This window comes from Anoplolepis gracilipes, chromosome 11 (assembly GCF_047496725.1).
Source record: "Anoplolepis gracilipes chromosome 11, ASM4749672v1, whole genome shotgun sequence".
NCBI classification, from domain to species: Eukaryota; Metazoa; Arthropoda; class Insecta; order Hymenoptera; family Formicidae; genus Anoplolepis; species Anoplolepis gracilipes.
Window position 1 is genome coordinate 9,149,209 of NC_132980.1, and position 23,109 is coordinate 9,172,317.

The 23,109-nt window shown below is 40.2% G+C and overlaps 1 protein-coding gene across 2 annotated transcripts in view; it reads left to right on the forward strand.

The window, feature by feature from the left end:
• The first annotated feature begins 5,594 nt into the window (after positions 1-5,594).
• Positions 5,595-23,109, forward strand: part of LOC140671154 (roundabout homolog 2) — an 89,480-nt gene continuing 71,965 nt past the window's right edge. The window contains exon 1 of one of the 2 annotated variants that reach the window (XM_072902297.1): positions 5,595-5,720. Coding sequence is in view for 1 of the 2 variants with exons in the window: in XM_072902296.1 (XP_072758397.1) it covers positions 8,718-8,784 (67 nt within the window). In the remaining variant the exon portion in view is untranslated. Of the gene's footprint in view, positions 5,721-7,384; positions 8,785-23,109 lie in introns of those variants that run through there. The other variant, XM_072902296.1, reaches the window with a different exon arrangement.

Genomic DNA, 23,109 nt, shown 5'->3' on the forward strand with positions numbered 1-23,109 from the left:
AATTTGTTCAATGTTGGCATATAATTTGTAATAATGATTCGATTAATTATTCAATCAGATATGTTCGTTATAGATTCAATTAGAATTCAATTTGTTCGAGTCTTATCAAGAAAATAATTCTCCTATAATTCTTAATAATAACTCGATTCAATATCATCACGGATGTGATTTTTTATAGAATGGTAATATATATTTTTCTCGCCTTCATTAAATTATCGCTTCATCATCGAAATTTTATTCCAATCTACCTGCTTACTCCAACATTTGCTTCGCGTACGCCGATGTGTATGATTACGCATATGTATTTCGCGATCGTGTACACGTTAATATCCTGCGACTGGTGGATTAATTAATCTAAGCCTTATCTTATTTATTAAACTGTCGAACGAGCGACAGTGCGAAAAACCATTTACTCGTAATTAATACGCGAGCGTAGGAAAAGCAATATAACCGCGTATAGATAGATTAGATAAAAATGGAGTGCGAAAATGCGGTTACGCCCGAGTTACCTGACAATATTCAGCGACAATATTTATCTGGCCGTGCTAACGACAGCGGTTATCTCGCAGGATAATATGATGGGCGGTTAGGACCGGTTATAACGATCCCGATCGGCGCTAACCTCGATTAATTAAATTTTGTTACTTTATCTACAGGGTGTTCCACACAACTGTTATTTTAATGGCAGAGTCCAATCTCGCGCCAATTTTTCTTCGACTAAAAACCATGGCGCAAGTAGCTGTCAAAGATTATGAGTAAAAAAAACTTAAGCATAACGGACATTTAAAAAAATCTATAAAGAGATATAAAAGGATATTATCAAGACATTTATTGTTAAATGCTAATAGATTGTGCAATAAATCGTGAATTATCCGAAAATTTTTCTTGAAAAGTCAACTGCGGATTTTTCAATTCAAGAAAAATATTTCATTTTAATGACAACATCATTAAAACTAAGTATTTTATTTAAATTGCTTTTAAGACGCTGTGTATATTTTAATTGGAGCTCCGGTAGGATGAGAAAAAACAGAGAGCTAGTTAATCATTATTAAGAATCGGTTAAAGCCTGTCAAAGCGATTTATCGTTGCGAGAAAATTCGAGTTTCACCGACGTTTTTGTCGTCGTCGTTCGACTTGATCGGTCGCATGATTAGTCGCAGAACGAAATTAATCAGGTCGCACAAAAGCAATTATAACATTAATAAAGGCAACAATGTATGTCACACAGCACTTCCGACGTACTTCCGTCGACGTGTTTCCAGTATTTAAGCGCGAGAGAAGAGGGGAAGGGCGAGGCGGGAGGGGGGAGGGAGGGGGAGGCGCGATTATTCGAGCAGTCGCTCGAATTCCCGGTACGAGTATATTACAACACAGCCTCCTTTTATTCGCGTATCTCTTGATACCACCACCGGCTGCACGTCATGCCTTCCGATTGCGTTGTAAACACGACGACTTTTCCATTTTTTTTTGCAGGTGTCATGCATCCTTGAGCTTTCTGTTATGATACGCGACTATGATATCTGATAAATTTACATTACAGAGATCTCAAGTAGGCGATTTTCACAAAAATCCACACATAGAGGAAATGATTATAATATATATTCAACGAATGCTTCTCCCGATTACGCTACAAATACAGCTGTCATAAGCAAATCCGCCAACAAAAGCATGCGATAAACATGAGTTAAAAAAATAGAAAAATTTTTAAAAATTTCTGAAAAATATTTCAGTTGCATTTTCCTTTGATAGGAATAAGCCGATTTGTTCAGCAGTCTGCTTTTATCATACAATAATTCTTTGATAAAATTTATCGTAAAATATAATATGCGTATTTACTGTAAAATACGTTTTTATGTTATTTATAAATTACATTTATAAAACGATATTAATTACAAAGTACTAATTTTTGTCAATACACTAGTATAAAACTTTTTCATCGTTTTCATTATTGTTTTCGAATTTAAAACACTTTGAATGCACACACAGCGCACGATACATATTTCAAATTATATGGAAAACAATAAGAAAAACCTTACGACTTTTATCAATGTTTTAATTTTAAACGCATTTATAAAGACCTATTTTTTTTTTTTTTTTTTTCATAAACCCTGCCTTCGCTCCTAATTTGTAAAAAAAAAAAAAAAAAAAACAATACAACATGTCGAAGTCACCAACGATTCGATACTTTTGTATTTATTGTTAGTGGCGATTTGGAGGTACAGGTGGGGCTCGGTGACACACGCCAAGGTGCAAGCAAAATTACATAAGGCCTCGGCTTGGCGAGGAGAGTCGCGTGCTCTCACAAACAGGACTTTGTGTCGGTTATTACAACGCTGTCGAGAAATTTTCTATTAACGCGCGATCGACGCTCGCGTCCACGTGCACGCATACATGTATACATATATGTATGCACGTGAGACGTTTACGGTCCGTACGTACTTTTACCGCGTGGTCGATGGGCATCGCCCGCCATCGGCGCGCCGCGGCGGGCCTCTTACATTAGACTCAACCTGGACAGAGCTGGCTCTACATGTTCGAGAACCCCCGGTGATAAACCACGCGAGCAATCGGCGACGGAGATGTTGGACGCGGAACTTTGGTACCTAATTATGTCCGTCCAAGGAGAAGCGGATAAATCGATTTCACACAATGGAGAGAATCAGACAATTCTCTCTACTTTATTTTCTTCTTCCAGCGCGCGCTTTCCTTGCTCCCTATCCCTGGCTTTAGAGACGTGGGGCATGCTTTATGAGACAGGCAAAATGTGCGATTTCCTCCCCCACTCGGGGTGTTTCCCGGTTACTTTATTGCCAATTTGTTTATTCGCGTTACTGCGGGGATTGAAACCGACTGTAATTTCGCTGCGTTTCGGATTTCGATGTTCGATATATGTAGACACACGGTAATGTCGATTTATTTTATTTGTGACACGGGGAGCGTAGCAATTGCACGGTTTTCGATGTGAGATTGAAACCTGAGCTTTAAAATTACAATTTCAATCCGTTTTGTACATAAATATCTCGTAGCTATTACAGAGAATGTATAAGAATATACTTTGATCTAATTTTGAATTGAATATATAACGTGTATAAATCCATGTAAACATTTAAATAGTAATAATCCATATTTATCTTTTCTCCGTTTATATCACAGTTTTTGAGTCTTTCCAATAATATTCAGGAGAATTCAAAATTGACATTTAAATCTCAAACGAAAATATATATCTATCAGATATTATTACTTAATGAAATATATAAATACTAATTTCTGCAAGAATTTTGAGAAATTAAATCTATTTAAAAAAATTGTCACGGATGATAAAATTAGTAACTCATTTCTTTTGTATAATCGTGTTTCAAGTAATTATATGCATATGTAACATTGTACTGTATATTTTAAGAATCCGTATAAGGTTCTAAAAAAATAAAGTGGCTAAATGAAATATTTATTCACATTTAACAATGCTTGCAGTTCATGTTCATATAAAATTCACGAAAATGCACGTTTTCATCGACGCAATATATTGTTTTTCCGTCCCCACCTCTTGCCTCGCCATTAATTGCAGGCAATAAATAATTTAATTTTTCGATAATTTTATCAATACTTACTTTAATGATACTTGGAGCTCGGTCCAGTTACTGGTCTCGGAGGTTACTCGTCACTCACGCACATACACACACACACACACACACACACACACACATCACGTCATACATTTACATCACTGACGAGATATATACTGTGTTCATTTGCGCATAATACGACGCTGATTGCTTGATGCTTTTCCGACACTATTACACGCTTATTACTTGGGTGAAAACGATATTTATATTCTCTCGGTAATTTGATTAATACACTTTACCATATATTTCGACAATTATAATTACGCGAAATTCACATTTAACGGAATGTCGCGCTATCGACGCGTACCATATCCGTGCACAACACAATCGCTCGATACTTTTCTCTCGACACTCCCGATATTATGCGCCCTCCCTTGTAGACGATATTTATTCTCGTGAGATAAAGTCGTCTCGCGATGCTCGATCACGATTAAATCTTTACCACATGCGTCCCGACGCCACGAATACCGCGGTTAACTTCTCAACTTTCGCAAAGTCAAGGCTGGTAACTGTCTGGTATCGTCCGATTCCGAGATTCCAAGTTTATTCTACGCAAATCAAGGATAGCTATCACGACGTCAATTACTCGAGCACTAATTTCTGTTAAACGCGATATTAACATGTGTGTATACGTAAATCGAATTTAAAAGCGCAACATTAATGCACGAATAAGGTCCTGCGCACAATAGGACAATTTTTAATATTAAATATTAAATATTATATTATTTTAAATATACTAAATGAAATTAGTTAGGCTCGTTTTCAAGAAGTGCAGTTGTGCAGGATTTTCTTCCATTTTTCGAAACTTTCTCAGTATCGTTCCGGCTATCAATGAGGGTTGCTCTGAGCCTTTTGCCATTTTTAGGCCCTGCGCGCAATAGGAAAAATATTAAATATTAAATATTATATTATTTTAAAACAAGGAAATGAAATGGACTAACGCACAATGCATTGAGAATTAGGAATAAAGAATTAAAATGACGAAATGTAAATATTAAATATTAAACTCGTACTATCATGGTGACCGATCATGAGTATGTGAAAAATATTGTGACTCTAAAAAAAAAAACGAGCCTAACTATTTCATTTAGTATAGATAGATGCAGTTGGCGCGACAGAGCTGTATGTTTACATGTATGTGTTGTACTGTCCGTTTAGAAAGGTAGAGATATATTGTATTACATACACACGGATAATTTCAGTGAAGATCGAAACAAGAGATAAGCACGCTTGAAAAGGAGAAGGAATATAAAAGAAAGAGAGAAAGAGAGAGAGCGAAGTAAAGTACAGCCGGACTCGATTCCGAGAATTTTCCTCGCGCGCTTCTCTATCTTCTTTTTTTCTTTCTCCCTCTCTTTCTTTCTTTTCGTCCTCGCATTTTTCGATAATAGGTTCTTGCTTAGATCAGTATCACCTCGACTGTCGCGAAGATTAGTTTGAATCTTTCTCGCTTTATAATGCGGACGTTTTTATCCGTACACATAATCATATTATCAAGAGTAGTAAATTAATTTTCCAAACATTGCAACTCGTTTTTATTATACTACGAGAATATTTATTATACGATATTTGATACATGATATTTGCGTCCTATATTCGATATATAATGTATTAATGTCGCGTTTATATTTGATACATGTAAATCACGTTTAATAAAAATATATTTAATTAGCATAATACAAACTCGGAATTCGGGATCGGACCAAAGTGTCGTATCTAGGATTACGGAACCGGAAATTGAGATACTCAATCATTTCCGCGTTCGTCTACAGTGTATATGTTGCACGCTATTATTTATGACATGAAGACGATTGTGATGATATAACCGCGATCGAACGTTGTGTTAATAGAGTTCTGCACAATTACAACGTGTGTGTTAAACATGTTAATAAAATTAAGAGAAACTAAATGATCGAGAATATAAATATCTAAACAAAAACTGTATAATGCCGGGAGTGCCGAAAAGGTATCGGGTGAGTGTCGTATTATGTATAAATCTAAAACATAGTCATTAATGTAATACAGTGTGATAATGAAAAATCTACGGAACCGCATCAACCGTCGAGCTGTCATGTTGCTCCAACAATAAGCATCAAAGTAAGTATTAAAATTTTCGAAAATAAATATTGCTAGTCAATAATAAAGTAAGCGTGCAATATTGAAAATTAAAAAAAGTATCGAGAAACTATCATATTACGTGCAGATAGTATATCAAATTGACAGAATAAAATGTGTGATAATAATTATATAAAATCTAAAAGTGACTCAAAAAAGCATTGTAATCATATTAATGAGAGAGTAAATTTCGCGTTCTAATTTTTTCTTTTTTTTTGAAAGTTATATATTTTATTTATATGATATTTCTAAAAATTCGAGATTATTATATTCTTGGTCTGCTTTTTCTTTACTTTTTTTTATAAAATCGATTCTTCCAAGCAGAGTTCTGCGCTTTGAAATACATAAAATATGCGAGTTTGAAAATATCGATGGGAACTATTATGCTGAATATTTATCGAATATCTGATAGGAAATTAATTATAAAAGGACAAATGAATTATAAAAGACGGGGATTTGCATGTTTCTAAATACAATCCTGTGGTGCGCGCGCGCGTTTTATTCCCATATCCCCGAGCTACGCACGAAAATGACCCGAAGACGGCCGATCGTACTCGAAGATCCGCGTGGTGCTTGTGAGAGTCGCGAGTCCAGGGTGTTTCGAACGGAGGATAAAGAGCCAGAGCTGAAAGCCTTTCAAGATACTTTCTGATTTTAAATAGCGTTATCAAATATTACAAATGCATACACGAAACGCACATCGATAAATATGATTGTCGGCAGGCAAATCTCTGTCGCATACAAAATGTCAATGAAATTTCACCTCGTGGCTTCAATAATAAATCAAATAATATTGAATGATGGTTTATTTATGAGCTCGGATTTAACATCGCCCATTTCTATTCGCACAGAGGTCTCAATGATATGTTACATATCTCTGTTACTTATATTAGTTACATCGTTGAAATTTCCATTAAATATATACTATAGAGGCAAATTCATATCGCTAAAATATTAATAAGATATCTCATTATAAGACTTATTTTTCCATTTAATAAATTAAATAATAATTTAGCACACCTTTATTTAATACAGATCCGTTCTGATATTTTAGGGGATTTAAAAAATTATATGCAAAAGAATGCATATAATTTTTTAAATCCACTAAAAATCAATCTTTAGTCGTCGCAGTAGTAGCAGAAAATAAACGTATTTTTTATATTCTAATACATATCCTGATAAAATATTATGAAATATTCAGCAAAATATTAATTTTTATTTTATGCTACCTCGTCTCCACATATTTACACAGAAAAAATGAAAAGATTCGACTTAGAAAAAACACACGGTCCCGTTTAAAAAGATAAGGTAATTTGTCACCTGTTTCCCTCTTCCTCGCTCCTGAAAAATCCGGTAACATATCTCATTTATTCCGCGAAGAGCCTCAACGAGAGACCGAAATACCGAGAAATAATTTTTTCGCTATCTCTAATAGTTTCGGAGAAAAGAGATGCTTCTAACATATACACTTAACATATAGTCCAGCGTGTACGTACACGGGGAATACGACATGGAATACACACATATACGAACACATACAGATTTAGTTCTCCCCGACTTCGTAGATGGCGCTAGACATTCTCGGCGCGCTATATTCTCAGCTTTTTATCCGGGCGCTTGCGTGCCCCGCGCCAGTCGTGGATCGGTCCTCGCGTCAGTGGTATCGGTTGTTCGCTTTTTTTCCCCGTCCGTCTCTGTTTTCGTTCGCGCGAACGACCGACGCTTTCGCGAAACGCCGCTTGTGTAATACGACAGTAGTTGATAAACGTCATGCAATATGCAAGCAAGTGACACTCGAATCGCGATGGGTGACCGCCGGCCCGGATCCGGGTGACAACTGACAACGTCCCGCGGGATCTCGGCGTCTCGTGTCTTGGCGACAATAACCGCGACCGTTTACCTCCCTCCCTCCCTTCTTCTTCCCGCGATCGCGAGTGACATCGAATGCAGCGATAAATATCGATCGAACGTCAAGGATCGTACTCTTTCTCCCCCCCCCCCTCTCTCTCTCTCTCTCTCTCTCTCTCTCTCTCTCTCTTTCTTTCTCGATCGCGGGGATGGATCGTTTCTCGAAGCGACGGCGCGCGCGCGACTGTTGACATCGCGCACGACGCACGACCAAAGCGATTCGTAGCCGGATTATCGTTATTCTCGGCTTCGCGTGTGCAGTCGCCTCTCCTCGTAGAATGGACACTCGCCGTCGTAACGACGGCGTTGTCAGCGGCGCGGTGCGCGCATCGATCAACCCGTGAGGGCAGGCGACCCTCGCCGCCGAGGGACGGTGGCGGCGAGACAGAGAAACGTGAAGCTCGCCGAGAGAGCTCCGGCCGTCGTTTCGTTTATTCGCGTCGCGATATACAACCGATGTAATAAAGGGCCCCCCCATCGCCCCCGCGAAGAGGAGGGATGGATGTAACTCATCGCCGTGTTCTCCTCGTCCCCGTGCAATGGCAGACGCGTCGCGGATCGGACGCTCCGGCAGCGGTTCCCGACGGCCGACGCGGCTGAAGTAAACGACCTGGTCGGTGATCAACGACCACGCATATCGATACATATATCGTTGGCGCGTTCGCGCGCGCGCGCGCGCGAGACGCCGGATTTGCTCGCCAAGTTGCCTGTGTGCCTCGAAATATTTTGTGTGCGTCGAAATAAAAATAAGATAGAAGAGAAAAGAAAGAGAGAAAAATCATCTCCATCTCCGTCCGTGTCAGAAGAGCGACGTCGAGGAGGAAGATCGCGTTAACGAGAGAGATTTTCCAGACGACTTCATCGATGACGACGACTTGGCGCGTGTGCTGATCGGCGTGCCCGGGTGCCCCGATCCCCGATCCCCGATCCCCGATCCCCGATCCCCGATCTTTCTACCTCTTTCTTTATTACCCTCGATAGAGAGTTGAGCGTGTTGTGTGCCTGGATCCACGGCATCACGGAAGAACGGAAAGAGCACGACGCACGACGGGGCAGCCCTCGGATATATTAATGAAGATGTGCCGCGGATTGATCGATCGGTTGCTCCTGCTAGCGGCCTTCGGAATCACGGTCCAAGGTACGTGATCCTTTCTCTCTTCCTCTCACCCCCTTGTCGACGGTGTACCCCATTCCAGACCCCAATCTTCCTATCCCTACCCTTCCCCCTCCCCCTCCCCCTCCCCCTCCCTCGGTCTCGCTTCCTCTATCCTCTATGATTCTCCCTAGCACGCACCGCTGCTTTTACGGTCCAGCGTCCCCTGTACGGTGCGTAAATAATATACGGGGTGTCCTTGTTCTACGCGATAGCGATTCGGTGGCGATACGCATTTAAACGAAATGCCGGATATATTCCCACGGATTCTCTCGGTCCCGTTTACGCCAGATGCACAGAGGAGCCACAGGCTCGGGAAAAGCGATTCGATCAGCATCGCTCTTCGCGACGGCGACGGCGGCTGCGGCGGCGAATCCTATTCGCATAAATTGATTTGCGCACCCTCCCTTCCTAGTGTTGTTTCGTCGATCTCGTTCCGCCGAATCCGCGCAAATCGAGTTCGCGTGTAACGAGGACGCACTTTGCAACTTAGGGGTTCCGGTTAAAATCGACGGACGAAAATGGACTCTGATCGCTCTCACGTTTTTTATCGCGTCGCTAAATTCCAACGCAAAAAAGCGGTAAAACGCTAAAAAGGGAAAGAACGTCATTTTTTACTTTTATATCCCACTTCCAACGAAGAACGTACGATAGGGCTTCGGCTTTCGGTAGTTTCGGACAATGTTTATATGAAATAGTTGATTAACTCACGTTTGTATTAGCCAACATTTGCATTTCAGATAAAACAGGGGAGATAAGATAGATGTAGCGCTAAGCAGGAAGTATGAGCGAAAGATCAACAAAAAGCAATGTACGTTTCGATTACTATCAAGAGTTATTGAGATATATTTTCAAATATTTCTCTCTGTCTTATCATTTATTAATAGAAAAGAAAGAAATGCGTGTGATGTACATATCGATTATATTCTTGCTGTGATTTCTAAGTGCATTTTAAAAAATAATACATAATTGATCATAAAGCGCAAACAACTTTAAATCGTTTAAACAGGGAACGATTATTAAAGTGTTCCTCCCCGAGGAACACTTTGATTCGTGCCTGTACTAATACTTACGTACGGGCTCCGGTATCATTTCGTCCGAAATCAATTCTGTTAACCCTCAATTACTTTGATGGAGGCACACATCTGACCCCGATGCAGATAGCTTGTGAGATATCACTTTTTATCTTGAACTCTGACTCGTTATATTGCTCAAATGATTTTCACTTTTTCCCCCCTTTTTCCCTACATCTAATTAGAAAGCAAGTTATTCCCTTTGATGATGATACACGCTAATTTTGACGGGTTTATTAAATTCTACCTTACCCGATTTTTGTTTCACGTAGAGATTTTATAATCAACGCAGTCGAGTTATTTTACAAACGTATCTTTGCTAGTCGTATAAAATGAAAATTTCATATTGCGTTTCGAGTAATAATCATAAAAAAAATGTAGTTTTTTTACAAAGTTTTTTTTTTTTCAGTACGTTACGTTACTAAATCGATGGCAAGTGGAAACTACGTTTCCTCAAACTGTTTGTCTTTTTGTAATTTACGTAATATGGAGAAGCAATTAGCAAATTTTTCTCTCGGTTCGGGATCAGATTTATGCTTAAATAATCACGAATATATTTACCTGGCACGTTATACACGACTGCATATACCGCGGGCCGATATCGGCTGTAGGAAAAACAAGATTCGAGGAATATTAAGGGAAAGTTTTCCGACGCGGACGGGTTATTTATTTTAGTAGTTTCCGCGCGGCGAGCGCGCGTCTAAAAATAGACGGTGATACGGCTAGAGTCGCGGTAGGCTTTTTCGATGTTCTATTTTTGTTTGCGACGCGATGTTTATCGTTATTTAAGCAAAACTCCACATCTCCATTCTTACGCGGCCAGCGCATTGCGTTCTATACCGTTTGCAGCGCAAGCGAGTATTTCAAGATATATATTTCGCGCTTTATTTTTTCAAACCGCGCGCGTTTGTGTTTTTTCAAACGTAATTTCGTCGCAACGGCCAGCACGCATTAAGTTTTGTTAAGAATTAAGTAGATTTTGCCGTGCGTTATATGCAGGCATATTATTGTTATCAACACGTTACTCGAAGCATATATTATTTATGTTGAAAATTTTTAGAATTATATCCAATTACAAAAGAGTTTTACAATTTCTTTTTTTTTTTTTTTTTTCCTAATACACGATGAAGAACGTTTTGGGAATCTATTGTGGAATTTCGAATTTAAGCGAATTAGGTGTAATATTCATTGCTTAGCCAACTATTTCAATTTCCTTGAGAAGGTATGCGGGAGCAGCTCTCTGTTGAACGCAAGACGTTATATTGATTTCCATATATAATTACGCGCGTGTGCTGGAAATAAGGGCGAACGGCACGCGACACGATTATGCTAAGGCATATTGAACAATGTGTAAATGATAAATTGACCCAAGTTTATCCCCGTTTCGTAATTTCTTGAATAATTCCAAGATTCTTTCTCTTTCGTTCTTCGATCGTGTTTCGGCCTCTCTCTCTCTCTCTCTCTCTCTCTCTCTCTCTCTTTCTCTTTTTCTTTTTTTTTAATTCTCGCACGATCGTTCACCTTTTATTACGGTTCTGATGTAATTGTTGCCGTGTTATTGGTTATTACTTGGCGTCGAGCTACGTCGCCCTCGATCGGAAATACGTTTTAAATGTCCATTATGTGCGCGCGCGCGCGCGCGCACGTGTGGACAACGATTGATCTTTCGCGCACGACGCGATTAATCTCCTTCAATCGCCGCCGCGTCGACAATGCATGACTGAAAGAAAAAAAAAATCGCAGTTTATACAACGTAGAAGAAAAGCCGTCTGCTTTCGCAGGTGTCCCGACGTTGACACGCGTAAGAAGCTATATGTATTCCTCCGACTATTCATGCCCCTTTACAGCTCTTTTTCACACACAGTCAGTTTTCTCTTTTAACCTCGCGCCGTATTTGCCGGCTCCCAAATGGGCGATGCGTATGAGCTAGGTTGTACAAATGACAGTTTTGTAAGACACGAGCTAAATACGTATATAACTTGCTAAAAAAGCTCGTCATTTTTACGGCGACGAGACGCAGATGGTATTTTCTAACGTTAATATCGCGATTGCCGTAAAGATTATCGTCACTAGAAAGCTAAAAATCTTGTCACATATAGGATATTTACGTGTATTCCAGGCATTTTATGTATACGGATGTAATATTCAATTTAAAGATTTATATATAAAGTGTTAGAATGTTGAAATATATATGTACCATTAAAAACGTGATTTAATTAATTTACTCTTGCAAGATTTCTCTAACAATAAAAAACACATATATTGAAAATATTTTCTTATATACATATTTTAAATTGTATATTTTTTTACATTTTTTTACCTTATAAAATATATGCAATAATAAATAAAACATATTAAATAAATATATAAACTATGTAATAAATATATGTATATATATTTATATATATATATATATATATATATATATATATTAAATAAAAATATATAAAATATATTACACTCGTTCAATATACATATCTTTTTTTGCCTCTTTCATGCTCAAAAACGCGTATGTTTTCGCAAAATTAGCTTGCGGATGGTACCGCAGACAGAAAATTTTGTCAACGACACGCGAATATTGGCCCCCGTGCGATCGCGATATGAAAGACGCCAGCATTCGAATTTTCGCATCGCGTAACTTTACGAGGCATTTTCCCGACCGCGGCGCCGAATCGTCGCCGTCGATACTCGACGAGGAAAGGGAAGGCTCCCTGCCTTTTATGTCGGGAGACATAAAATGCGTTACCGCACATTTTTGCCTTTACCGTTGATATCCCTCCCAACATATTTGCGATGAAAGTGTTTGCAAACTAGAAACCGCGTCTTATGCGGCCACCTAGGCGTGGTTGTACTCGCGATTCGCGATGTACGATGCTCGACGACATTCTTCATATCGCTGTAATAAATTGTCGCCTTAATCACGCCACCGCACTTAGCATTAGTATTGTATGTATACTTGTGTGCACGCTGTGCGATAAAACATGCCTAAAATTTCTAGATTTATTCCATTGTTAAAACATAACAAGATTATGAGTTGCATTTTCTCACACAATGTTATTGTTATCCACTCTAAATTATATTATTCATTTTTTTTTTTATTATATCTATTACTTATTTATTCATTTAATTATATAACTATTATTTATCATCATTATTAGGTATAACAGAATATTCTTTAAAAATAGAAATTACTCTCGACTTGACGGTTCAGTTTGTCATTTTTTTTTCTCATTCAACTCTTTTTACATACAACTCAAATACAAACGAGATATCTATATACGGTAACTTTTGGAGTAGTTTATATCGAGCGGAAATTCTAGCCAAACCGTCATGGGCATTCGAGTCCGTTTTATACTCGGCGCCGAGTATCGTCAAAGGTTACCACGAATGCGCGGCTAACAACAACGACGCGACGAGAGAGAGAGAGAGAGAGAGAGAGAGAGAGAGAGAGAGAGAGAGAAGGGAAAGACGAGGCTTCGCTCTTCGTGAACCAGTTCCAGCTTTATCGATGCACCCGCACTCCCGGGATATCGCGTACGCGGCCGGCGAAACAAAAACGGCACACGGATGAATAATTTATGGCGAAGACGACCACCACTAGGTTGCCAGTTCCTCTCCTTTATGTCTCCCCTCTCTCTTTCTCTCTCTCTTTCTCTCTCTCTTCCTCTGTGTGGGCGACAACGAACGCGGACGCGCACGAATAATTAATCACCATCTATAGCAGGAATCTAAAGATAGTGTTTCGCGACTGACTGACGTGTACATATGGTCTTTGTTCCGCGGCATCGCGGCTTGCACGTAAAAACGGCAAGTGGATAATGCCGAGAGTTTCAGTCCCGCGACAACGCGCAGGGTCGTCTAAAAAAAAAAAAAAAAAAAATAGACATCTCTCTCCTCCGACGGTGAAAGTGTGATGTCGCGTAAACACGCTATCGCGCACACCCGCCTTCTTCCTTCTATCTTTTTTTGCACGACACTGACACCCATGCGGTACAATTAAATTGCATATTCTCATTGAACAGCGTGATAAAGTTTGATTCAAGCCCGTCGTTTTATACGGACGATCTTGTTTATTCGATTTTACGATTATCGTTCGCGAGTGACATGTAAATCAAATTTTCAAAGATTAATACTCTGATACGCAATAATAGAATCTGTCGAGAAATCTGTGAGCGAAACGTATCGCGGTGGCGTAAATCTTCTTGTATCGCCGCATCACGCCCGACCAGCTGACTTAATGACAGATATTATAGATCGATCGGATCCCATATATGGTCTTTAGCAAGTTATGTATAGAGTCTGAATTATAAAGGAACTCTCTGTATACGATGCATTGCATTCACGTCACTTATTAACTCGATTCATCCGTTTCTATTCCGTTTGAGTGAGTAGGAAATAGATCTAACAAATTATAAGTTTTCTATTGTTAAAAAAGAAGAAATATGATATCGATTCTGATAGTTATCATATGTACATAGATATTTATATTTAAAGATATCTGTCAAGTACTTATTAGTCTGAGAATAAAGAAATGCGGAGAAATCGTTCTCAATTATCAATTACGAGTAAAATATCTGCTAGATATATGATATATTAGATACTAGAATATTTTATAATTGAATACGAGAAATTGAATCAAATCAACAAAATTTCGTAAAATAAAATTAAGTTCCAAGAATATAATATATATAAAGATATGACAGATTTCTTAGATTCCTCTCTCAAATGGAATTTATATATTTTAGTAGCAAATTTAATTATATCTTTATGTGTTAAACAGTGATTTTATTAGTAATCCTTAAAAGATATGCTAACATAAATCTTTAATAATCAGGATTTTATTCGATACTTTTTCGAGACTTGATAAAAAGTACAAGAATTGCCAAGTATATAATCAATGAAAAATTCAACATAGTTGAAGAAAGAGAAATCTTTTCCAACTGAAGAATCCAGTTCAACAGTTTGATTCACTTTTTTTTTTTTTTTTTTTTTTTTTTTTAAAGATTGGTAGATTTAATCTTGAAAATTGATAAAATAAAAAGTACAATCTTTAAAAAAAAATTCTTAGGAAAGTAGATTAGAGCATTATCGAAGTCTTTAGAGAATAGGTATAAGCTACCTGAGTTTGAACGAATCTCAAAAAAAAAAAAAAAACGCAAACACGTGTATCGAGAATGTGTACCGAGACACACGGGTGAACGCAGAACGAGAGAAGCAGGAGTAACGGAACGGAAAGGCTGTACGTTGTCATTCGCATATTGTGGCTGTTCACGAGCGGAATGTTAGTTACTTCATCACACTCTTTCGACTCGTTCTTTCGCGTTATCGTACCTTAGCACGTGTGCGCGAATGCATCGAGCACCTCCGATGAAATATGCCGCATGTCGTTAGGATGCATTCTCACGAGCGTTCTCTCTTTTTTTTTTTTTCTCTCTCTCTCACGTTTCTTCTGACTTTATCTGCGCTCGCTCACGTTGCCAGAGAAATTCGAATGAAGACTAAAAAGGGCTGATCAGAACTTGCTCGAGGTCCCTTCTCTACCTCGAAATGACAAGTGACTTCGCGTTATCTTTCACGGGCCGCGACACGTACGCGCCAAGATACGCGTGTCGTGCAACACCCGTGAATTCGGGCCTTGGAAATTAATCGTGGCGATTATGTGTCTGAGAATCGGCCAACGGTGTTATGGAACGTCGTATCCGTATATAATTTTTTTTTTTTTTTTTCTTTTTTTCTTTTACGTTTTGACACCGTCTTCGTCTGGCACGAAAATATAAATGTTCCACGAGATACTGTTTTATTACTCTTTCCGCAATGAAAGATTATTTTAATGCACTCTGTGTTTCCTTAGCTATCTTTTGAATGAAGAATCAAATTGATCTGAATATTACCAAGTAAGATTTTTTGCTGGAGCGTATCGTGAGATTAATATAAGAATATTGCCCGGTTACGTGGAGCTAAGAGGTCAACAACCTTGACATCACCGCGATGTGACGTTAAAAAGTTGGCGAAAACACTATTTTATGTTTCGCGACAGTCGTTAAATAAACTGTTAGCGCAGTCTAGCAAATCCACGGTTAAACTTTTTTCACCGCAAACATCTTCGTTGTTCTCTCCCGTTCGCGATTTAATGAGCGAACCAAGATGACAGACTTTGAAGGGCGCGCTGTCAGAGGAGCTACGCGACGACGGTGGATTTTCCGTTATTTCATACGGTACAAAAGCGCGAGATCCAGCGTGCTTTAACCGTAGAATGTAAAACAGCGTCGAGACTTTGCACTCGCGGGGTACGACAAATCCGAGAATATAAAGCACATAGCGACGGATCTTGTCTCTGCCTTGGTAAAGCACCTCGTCGTAGCGAGGACAAGAGGAAATGTCCGTCTCGTTTATTTGGCGCGCCACGCCAGCGCGTAATTTGATTCACTCGTAATGGGACTAGTATTTGCACTGGCAAAAGTCGGCAATGTAATGTGCGCACGATAGTTTATTAAATATATATATATATATATATATATATATATATATATGTATATCCATTACAAACTTTCATGAGTTTATTCTAGTATAAAAATTTGTTCTCTTTCTGCTCGGCGCATTATATGCAAAATACGGTTTCATAATTTTAATCAACTTTGTATTAAGGCGGATCTGCGCTATTCGCGCTTCAACGGTAATTCAATTTCATGCCTAATTTCCGCGATATTTAACGGCAACGGAGCAACACCGAAATTATCTCTGAAATAATTGCGACGAGAACGACGCAGCGATTTTCCACGATTTGCGCGCTCTCGCCAATTAAAATAGACGTTTGGAAAACGGCTTATTTTCAAGCTGAAATTCTTTACGGGCTATTACGGCCCGCTGAAAGAAAGCACTGTTTAAAGTAGCGCACGATTAGGACGGAGAGCGAAAGAAGAAGAAACGCGAGCAGAGAAAGAGAGAGAGAGAGAGAGAGAGAGAGAGAGAGAGAGAGAGAGAGAGAGAGAGAGAGAGAGAAAGCTCTCATGACACGTATGACACATCAAAGAAACTAATTTAACGAAACCAGGCTAAGAGACTGGGACGACCGCGACAGGAATCGGCTGTTTGTAGGAGCAACAGCTAACGTTTTGTTGCCGACCGCGCGTAACGACGATGATGGCGACGACGACGACGACGACGATGACGATGACGAGCGACGAGCGACCGAGAGATCGCAGAAGATCGCACGCGATATATCGGACAAAGGAGTCCGTTGTTCGCGCGTCGTTGCAGGCCTTCCTTCCTCGCCGGCCCCGAGAGATGTTTTCTGAACTTCGCTCAGCAGCCAGTTCGCGCGAGACTAGCTCTCTCTCTCTCTCTCTCTCTCTCTCTCTCTCTCTCTCTCTCTCCTTCTCTCTTGTTCGTTCTCTCATTGCCCGCTACTCTTCCGCGAGAGGCATTTCCGTCAGTGTAGTTCGCCGTCGCGTTCCGAAAGGGCGTATTAGGTCCTATTATTTCGCGCGAGTACCATTACGGATATAATGCCGCGTCGGCCTCTCTATCAAGATGGAGCGAGTACACAGATGGCCCGTATGAATGCATCGAGAGAAGAAAGTAGTAGTTGCGGAAGAGAGGCACAAAAGGAGCCCGGAGACGGCGCGGCGGTTTAAAAATTTCAACGCAGTTAGATAGAGATCGTAGCAGTATCATTAAATAAAACGCGAATGCTTCAAGTATACCTGAGATCTCTCTTTCTCTCTTGAGCTGTTTCTTCGGCTAATCTGAATATTTTCCTGGCAAAAGCACCGTCTTCCCTCTTACCCTTTTCCATGTTACAGATGATCTTGAACCAAAATGTCTCTATTCAAATAAAGTTTGAACTTTTATTAGCAACTTGTAGTCTGTGAAAGTGATTATGATCTCTCTATCTCTCACATATCATACCTAAATTAATTTCTCAATGTCGATTCAACTTTGTAATTAAGCATGTCATTAACTTTTCATTTGATTCCTATTACAATGAAAATTCGCATTCTAGAGATGTTCCAAGCGTCCTTCAAGATAATCCCTCCATGTGTCACGATATTCTCCGCGATTGAAGCGAAGGGTAGAGTCTCAATATTCCGATATCATCTTATTATTGTACTATTATACCCCATCGCTCGCGATTAGGGTGCCTTTAATATTCGATGTAGCGCGCCGCTCTGTCGCGACAGACAATTTCGATGCTGGCACACGCGGTTGGCTGACTCTCTATCTCTCATCGAGAGAGAGAGAGAGAGAGAGAGAGAGAGAGAGAGAGAGAGAGAGCGGCGTCCTTCTCGGCGCGGGTACCGCGCGGCAGGACTCGTGAAAGATGTACGGCCCGAAGGTGTCTTCGACCCCGTTAAGTTCCCTTTTTCGGCCGTAAGGGCCGAAGATGTGGGGTGCGAGAAGAGAATCGCAAGGGGGAAAACGCACGATCGATAAGAGCGCCTCGTAAGACAATTTCTTCTGGGGCGACGAGATAGAGAGACAGAGATGAATAGAGAGAGAGAGAGAGAGAGAGAGAGAGAGAGAGAGAGAGAGAGAGAGAGAGAGAGAGAGAGAGAGAGAGAGAGAGAGAGAGAGAGAGAAGCGGCTTCTTTCCACCCATCGCCATTTTAGGTACAGGTGTATGCGTGCGCGCGCACGGGAAAAGAGAGCGAGAGGGTGCAAGAGCAGCCAAGGGATGAAGGGGAGGAGGGAGAGAAAGTTCGGCGTGGGTGGAAGGGAAGGGAAGGGAAGGGAAGGGAAGGGAAGAGATGAGCTCCCTCGTACGCGGCGGCGAGAAAAGGGACCCTTTTCCGAGAAACGATCCTACGTTAGTCTCCTTGAAACGGTCTTATTTTTTTATAAGTTTCGGCGACCCTGCCGAAGAGGAGTCCCGAAGGGTACGCGCCACGAGATTCCTTCCCTTCGTCGACGAACGAACGACAACTGTGCCCACACGAAGGCGGCCCCTTCTCTTGGAACGTGACTGCTCCTTATACTGGGTGATTTTGCCACGACGATCGTTAGTATATGTCGTAGTACAAGGTAAGGTACAAGGATAAGACACAAGGGAGACGCGAGAAATAAATATATAAATTGATGTAAATATAGAAATACATACATAGAAATATATAATATAATATATTAATATTTAAATAAGAATAAAGTATACGTATAGGCGAAAGAAAAAGAAAAGAACGATAATGTATTTTAGAACAAAATAGTTTTAAACAACGTCAGAGCACACATTTGTCTTGCAATTCATCATCGTTTTTTGCAAAGTTATTATTTGATCGCGTGTTAGGTCGTATACGTTGCTGTCCCAGCTGTTATCAAGTCCGCGATCGATGAACTTGAGCACGGATTTAAAGCTCTCGGGTACGCATAATACCGGGTATCGATAATACGCAATCGGAAGGTATTGGTATCCGTAATACGCAATTGACTACGGCCTCGAGTATTTCGGAGCCTATAGTGGACATTGATAATCGATATCAGGTAGATATCAATCGCCACTTTGAATTCTTTTGGCTGGAGTTTTGTAGTTTTTTATCCGTCCACATCGTACGTAGGGCGATGGGATTTGCGCGACCCGCGTATTCGATGATGCGAAACAATATTTCAATTAATCATTTGCGTGATATCGCAAGCCAGAGTACAATGAATTGTTGCATGATAGATTCTCTCCTTCTTTGCCTTTTTTCTTTTTCTCGCGCTTGCATTGTAAATAGCGATATCTCACGAATGAATAATTGAGTATATAACTAGATAAGAAAATATCTCTCTTTCTCTTATTATTTAATTAAATCCACGAGGATTTTATATCAGAATTTAAATTCTTCTCCATTGTCAAATTAATCAATGTCGAATATAAAAAGATTTCCCCATTTTTATTATCTAAACGTCAATAGAGCGTGGAAACGTGACGTCTAATTAACTCGTTGAGTGCCAGCCTTTACCGTACCATTTTCGGCGCAAGCAAAAGTGCCAGACCATTTTGTGTGTGTCAGTGGTTAACTTAAGTATAAATATTTCAACGTTTTCTCAGCCCGGAGGCTATGAAATAACATCGTATACTATGAACTTGAAAGAACAGTGTCAGCGATTCTGGCATTTTCCGCAAAAATTCCGCCCGAGAATTCCGATATTTTTTACAACGTTATTACCTACCATGGATTATCGAACACCTTTTAAAACTCATTAGCCATTAACATTAATAATGAATTATTAATAATAACATTATGCGAGATTAGCATAATATTACTGTTATAAGTAATATGGAGAATTAATTTGCTGTTAAGTAATAAGCAGAATTAATTTATAATAACAGATTTAATGCTGTTGTAGATAAATTATATTAATTGCGTTATTGAAAATTAATCTATAACGTGATAAATCCGCCGACAGGTCGATAAACCGATTCTTCCAAAGCAAGTCTCTCGCTTAAATCTAATTACGTGCTAATTACGCGCATCGCATTCCGTCCTTACCTCTTCTTTCGCTCATTCTCGGAGAAATCAGCCCGTTCGTTAGCAAAGGCGTCGTAGTCCTCGTGACCGTAATAATTTCAGACGCACAAAAGAAGAGATAACGATCGAGAAGTGGAACTAACCCCGGAGGCCACCGAGAGAGCGCCGCTGCCACCAAATTAAAATCACACTAAACTACCGTTAGCGCCGTAATTAAGTATTTCTGAGGCAAAAAGATTCTTTAGAAGCTTACCGAGAAAGAGATAGAGTTTCCCTTTCTCTCTCTCTCTCTCTCTCTATTTCTCTTTCAGCCTGCGGTCCCCCTTCGGTGCACCCACGCGCACGCACACGTGCGTGCTCTCGCACGCGCACGCATTTAGCTGCGAGGCCGATCTTCGTGTCTCTTTCTTTCGGCTCGCGCGCGCGTGAAATGCGCGCGCCGAGTCATCGCGCAACTATTCCTCCGTCTATGGTAGCCGCTATCGTCGTCATCAAGCAGCATCGAAGAAGAGAGAGAGAGAGAGAGAGAGAGAGAGAGAGAGAGAGAGAGAGAAATGGAGAGAAAGAAAGAAAGAAAGAAAGAAAGAGAAACTGCCATCGCCAATCTGTGAGCGCACTCAGAGTGTCCTCCTTCCCTCTGTAGATCGATCTAACGGCCGGCTCGCCCGGTCTTTCTTTAGTCTCTTCCCGCTTTGGGCACTCTTCCCCGCAGCAGAACAAGGGAGGAAATGGCGAATTAGAGCGAATGGGAATGATAAGCGCCGGAATGAGAGAGAGAAAGAGAGAGAGAGAGAGAGAGAGAGAGACAGAGAGAGAGGAGAAGAGGGATCGGAGAGATGAAGAGAGATAGCAGGGCCCGGAGCCACCAAACCGACGGTAAATCAATACTGACATCGCGGTCGTGACGCCATACGCCAAGTCATCGGACGTACAACGGATGGAACGGCTATTAAGACTAGCAACGGCAGTTGGGAAAACATTCGTTATACGTATCATTATTTTGGGATTAACGTTACGTCCGAATCGATCACGTCGCGATATGATATCGTTGTTCTTATAAATTTTCGAAATAATCTGCTTAATAAATCTAACGCGAATATGGCGAATGTTGTATTGTACTATTTGTCAATTGAAATGGCGAGAATTTTTCACTTTCAGATTAACGGAAATGTCTCTGTTTGGAATTATATACATATATATATATACACACACACACACACACACACACACGAGGTCTGTTAACCCTAATATATCCCTATATTATATAGGCAGACGTAAAAGTGTGCGGATTTCACGCGTTTGAAATTCTCAAAACTCTATTTGCGAAATAAAAATGACAAAATTTCGTTGGCACATACGATATTCAAAGAATTCAAGTCGCCTGAATCATTCGAATATTCCAATATCAAGCCCGACTTGTGCAGCGATATCCAAATATCGGAGTACGTACGGAATTTGGAATTGCATTTGCCGCGCGAGCAGCCGGTGTACCGATATCGTTAGATACGCCAAGTGGTATACTCTTAAAGTACCGAGCGCTTACGCGATCGGCCGGAATGTACGATCTACGACGGCGATGGCTCTATTTTATACCATCTCTCCTAGTCTGTGTATTTCGACATTTCTGCCGCGAGCGCGGCCTATCCGCTTTAAAAACTTATCGATTGCCGTCCCTCGCAGCGTAAAACGCGCGGAAGTGCCCGGCGCCTGTTATGTACCGACAATGAGAATATTACGTCTCCGGCTGTCGGGAGTCGCATACGCAATTCCTTCCTGTCGGACGGATATTTCCCGGCACACGGTCGGCGCCGCCACCGCCGCCGCCGCCGCCGCCACCGCTGCCGTACGTTCGCCACGGGAGATGAATTCGGTTTTTATCCCGACGGGGTAAACCTGAAGAGTTCTATTGTACCGGACGAATCAACCCTCCATTGAATCGCGCTGCCTTCCGGCTACAAATCAACTAAATACAATAAATCGTGCTTTATTAACGAAATCTGACATATCTTTTTCTTACCGCGAGGAAACAAGCGTAATATTGCTGTGGAACATAAAATTTGACAGTGTCGTAAATAACTGTGATACAACGCGAATAATAAATAGCTAACCTCCCTCTATTTTCGAAATATTTTTCATTATTCAATCTCGCTAATTTTGTTCAAAAATAATCTCTATTATTCGCCAGACGTTATTTGCGTTATATCTGCTTATTTTCATGGACGAGATAAAATGTCTCGTAAGATAAGATTAAATGTTTTGTATTATAGCTTGTGAAAATAAACTCTTCGAATATACATGCTCGACTTTGATACAGGTGGAATCTTTTTATAAAAGTATGCTAATACACCGACATGCAGTCGTTACGAAATTCTATTTTTAATCATGTCGTTAACTTTAGAAGAAACATTTTCTTAAAATCTCTTTTAAGTAAAGAAGAATTGTTTACGATTATTTTATGCTTTTTAAATCTGATTGGGATTTTTTAATTTTAAAATTTCAGGGTCATATCTCGCGGGCAGCTCGACATTATTGTTGAATAAAAATCGAACCACCAAAGTATTCGTAGAGACCGAGGGAGCAGGGGGCGGGGGACAGATACTTGGTATTATAAACGTAGCTACTCGTACATATATCTAGCTTTCGTTTGGTACACGCGAGAAACTAAAATGAAACGAGGAAACGCCTAGAGGCGATTTAGCGCAAGTGAGCCACGAGCGAAGACTACTTCGCTCGTCGTCGCTCGTCGACGGAATATGAAAAGTCCGTAGGCGGTTTTAATTTCGCCGCGAATA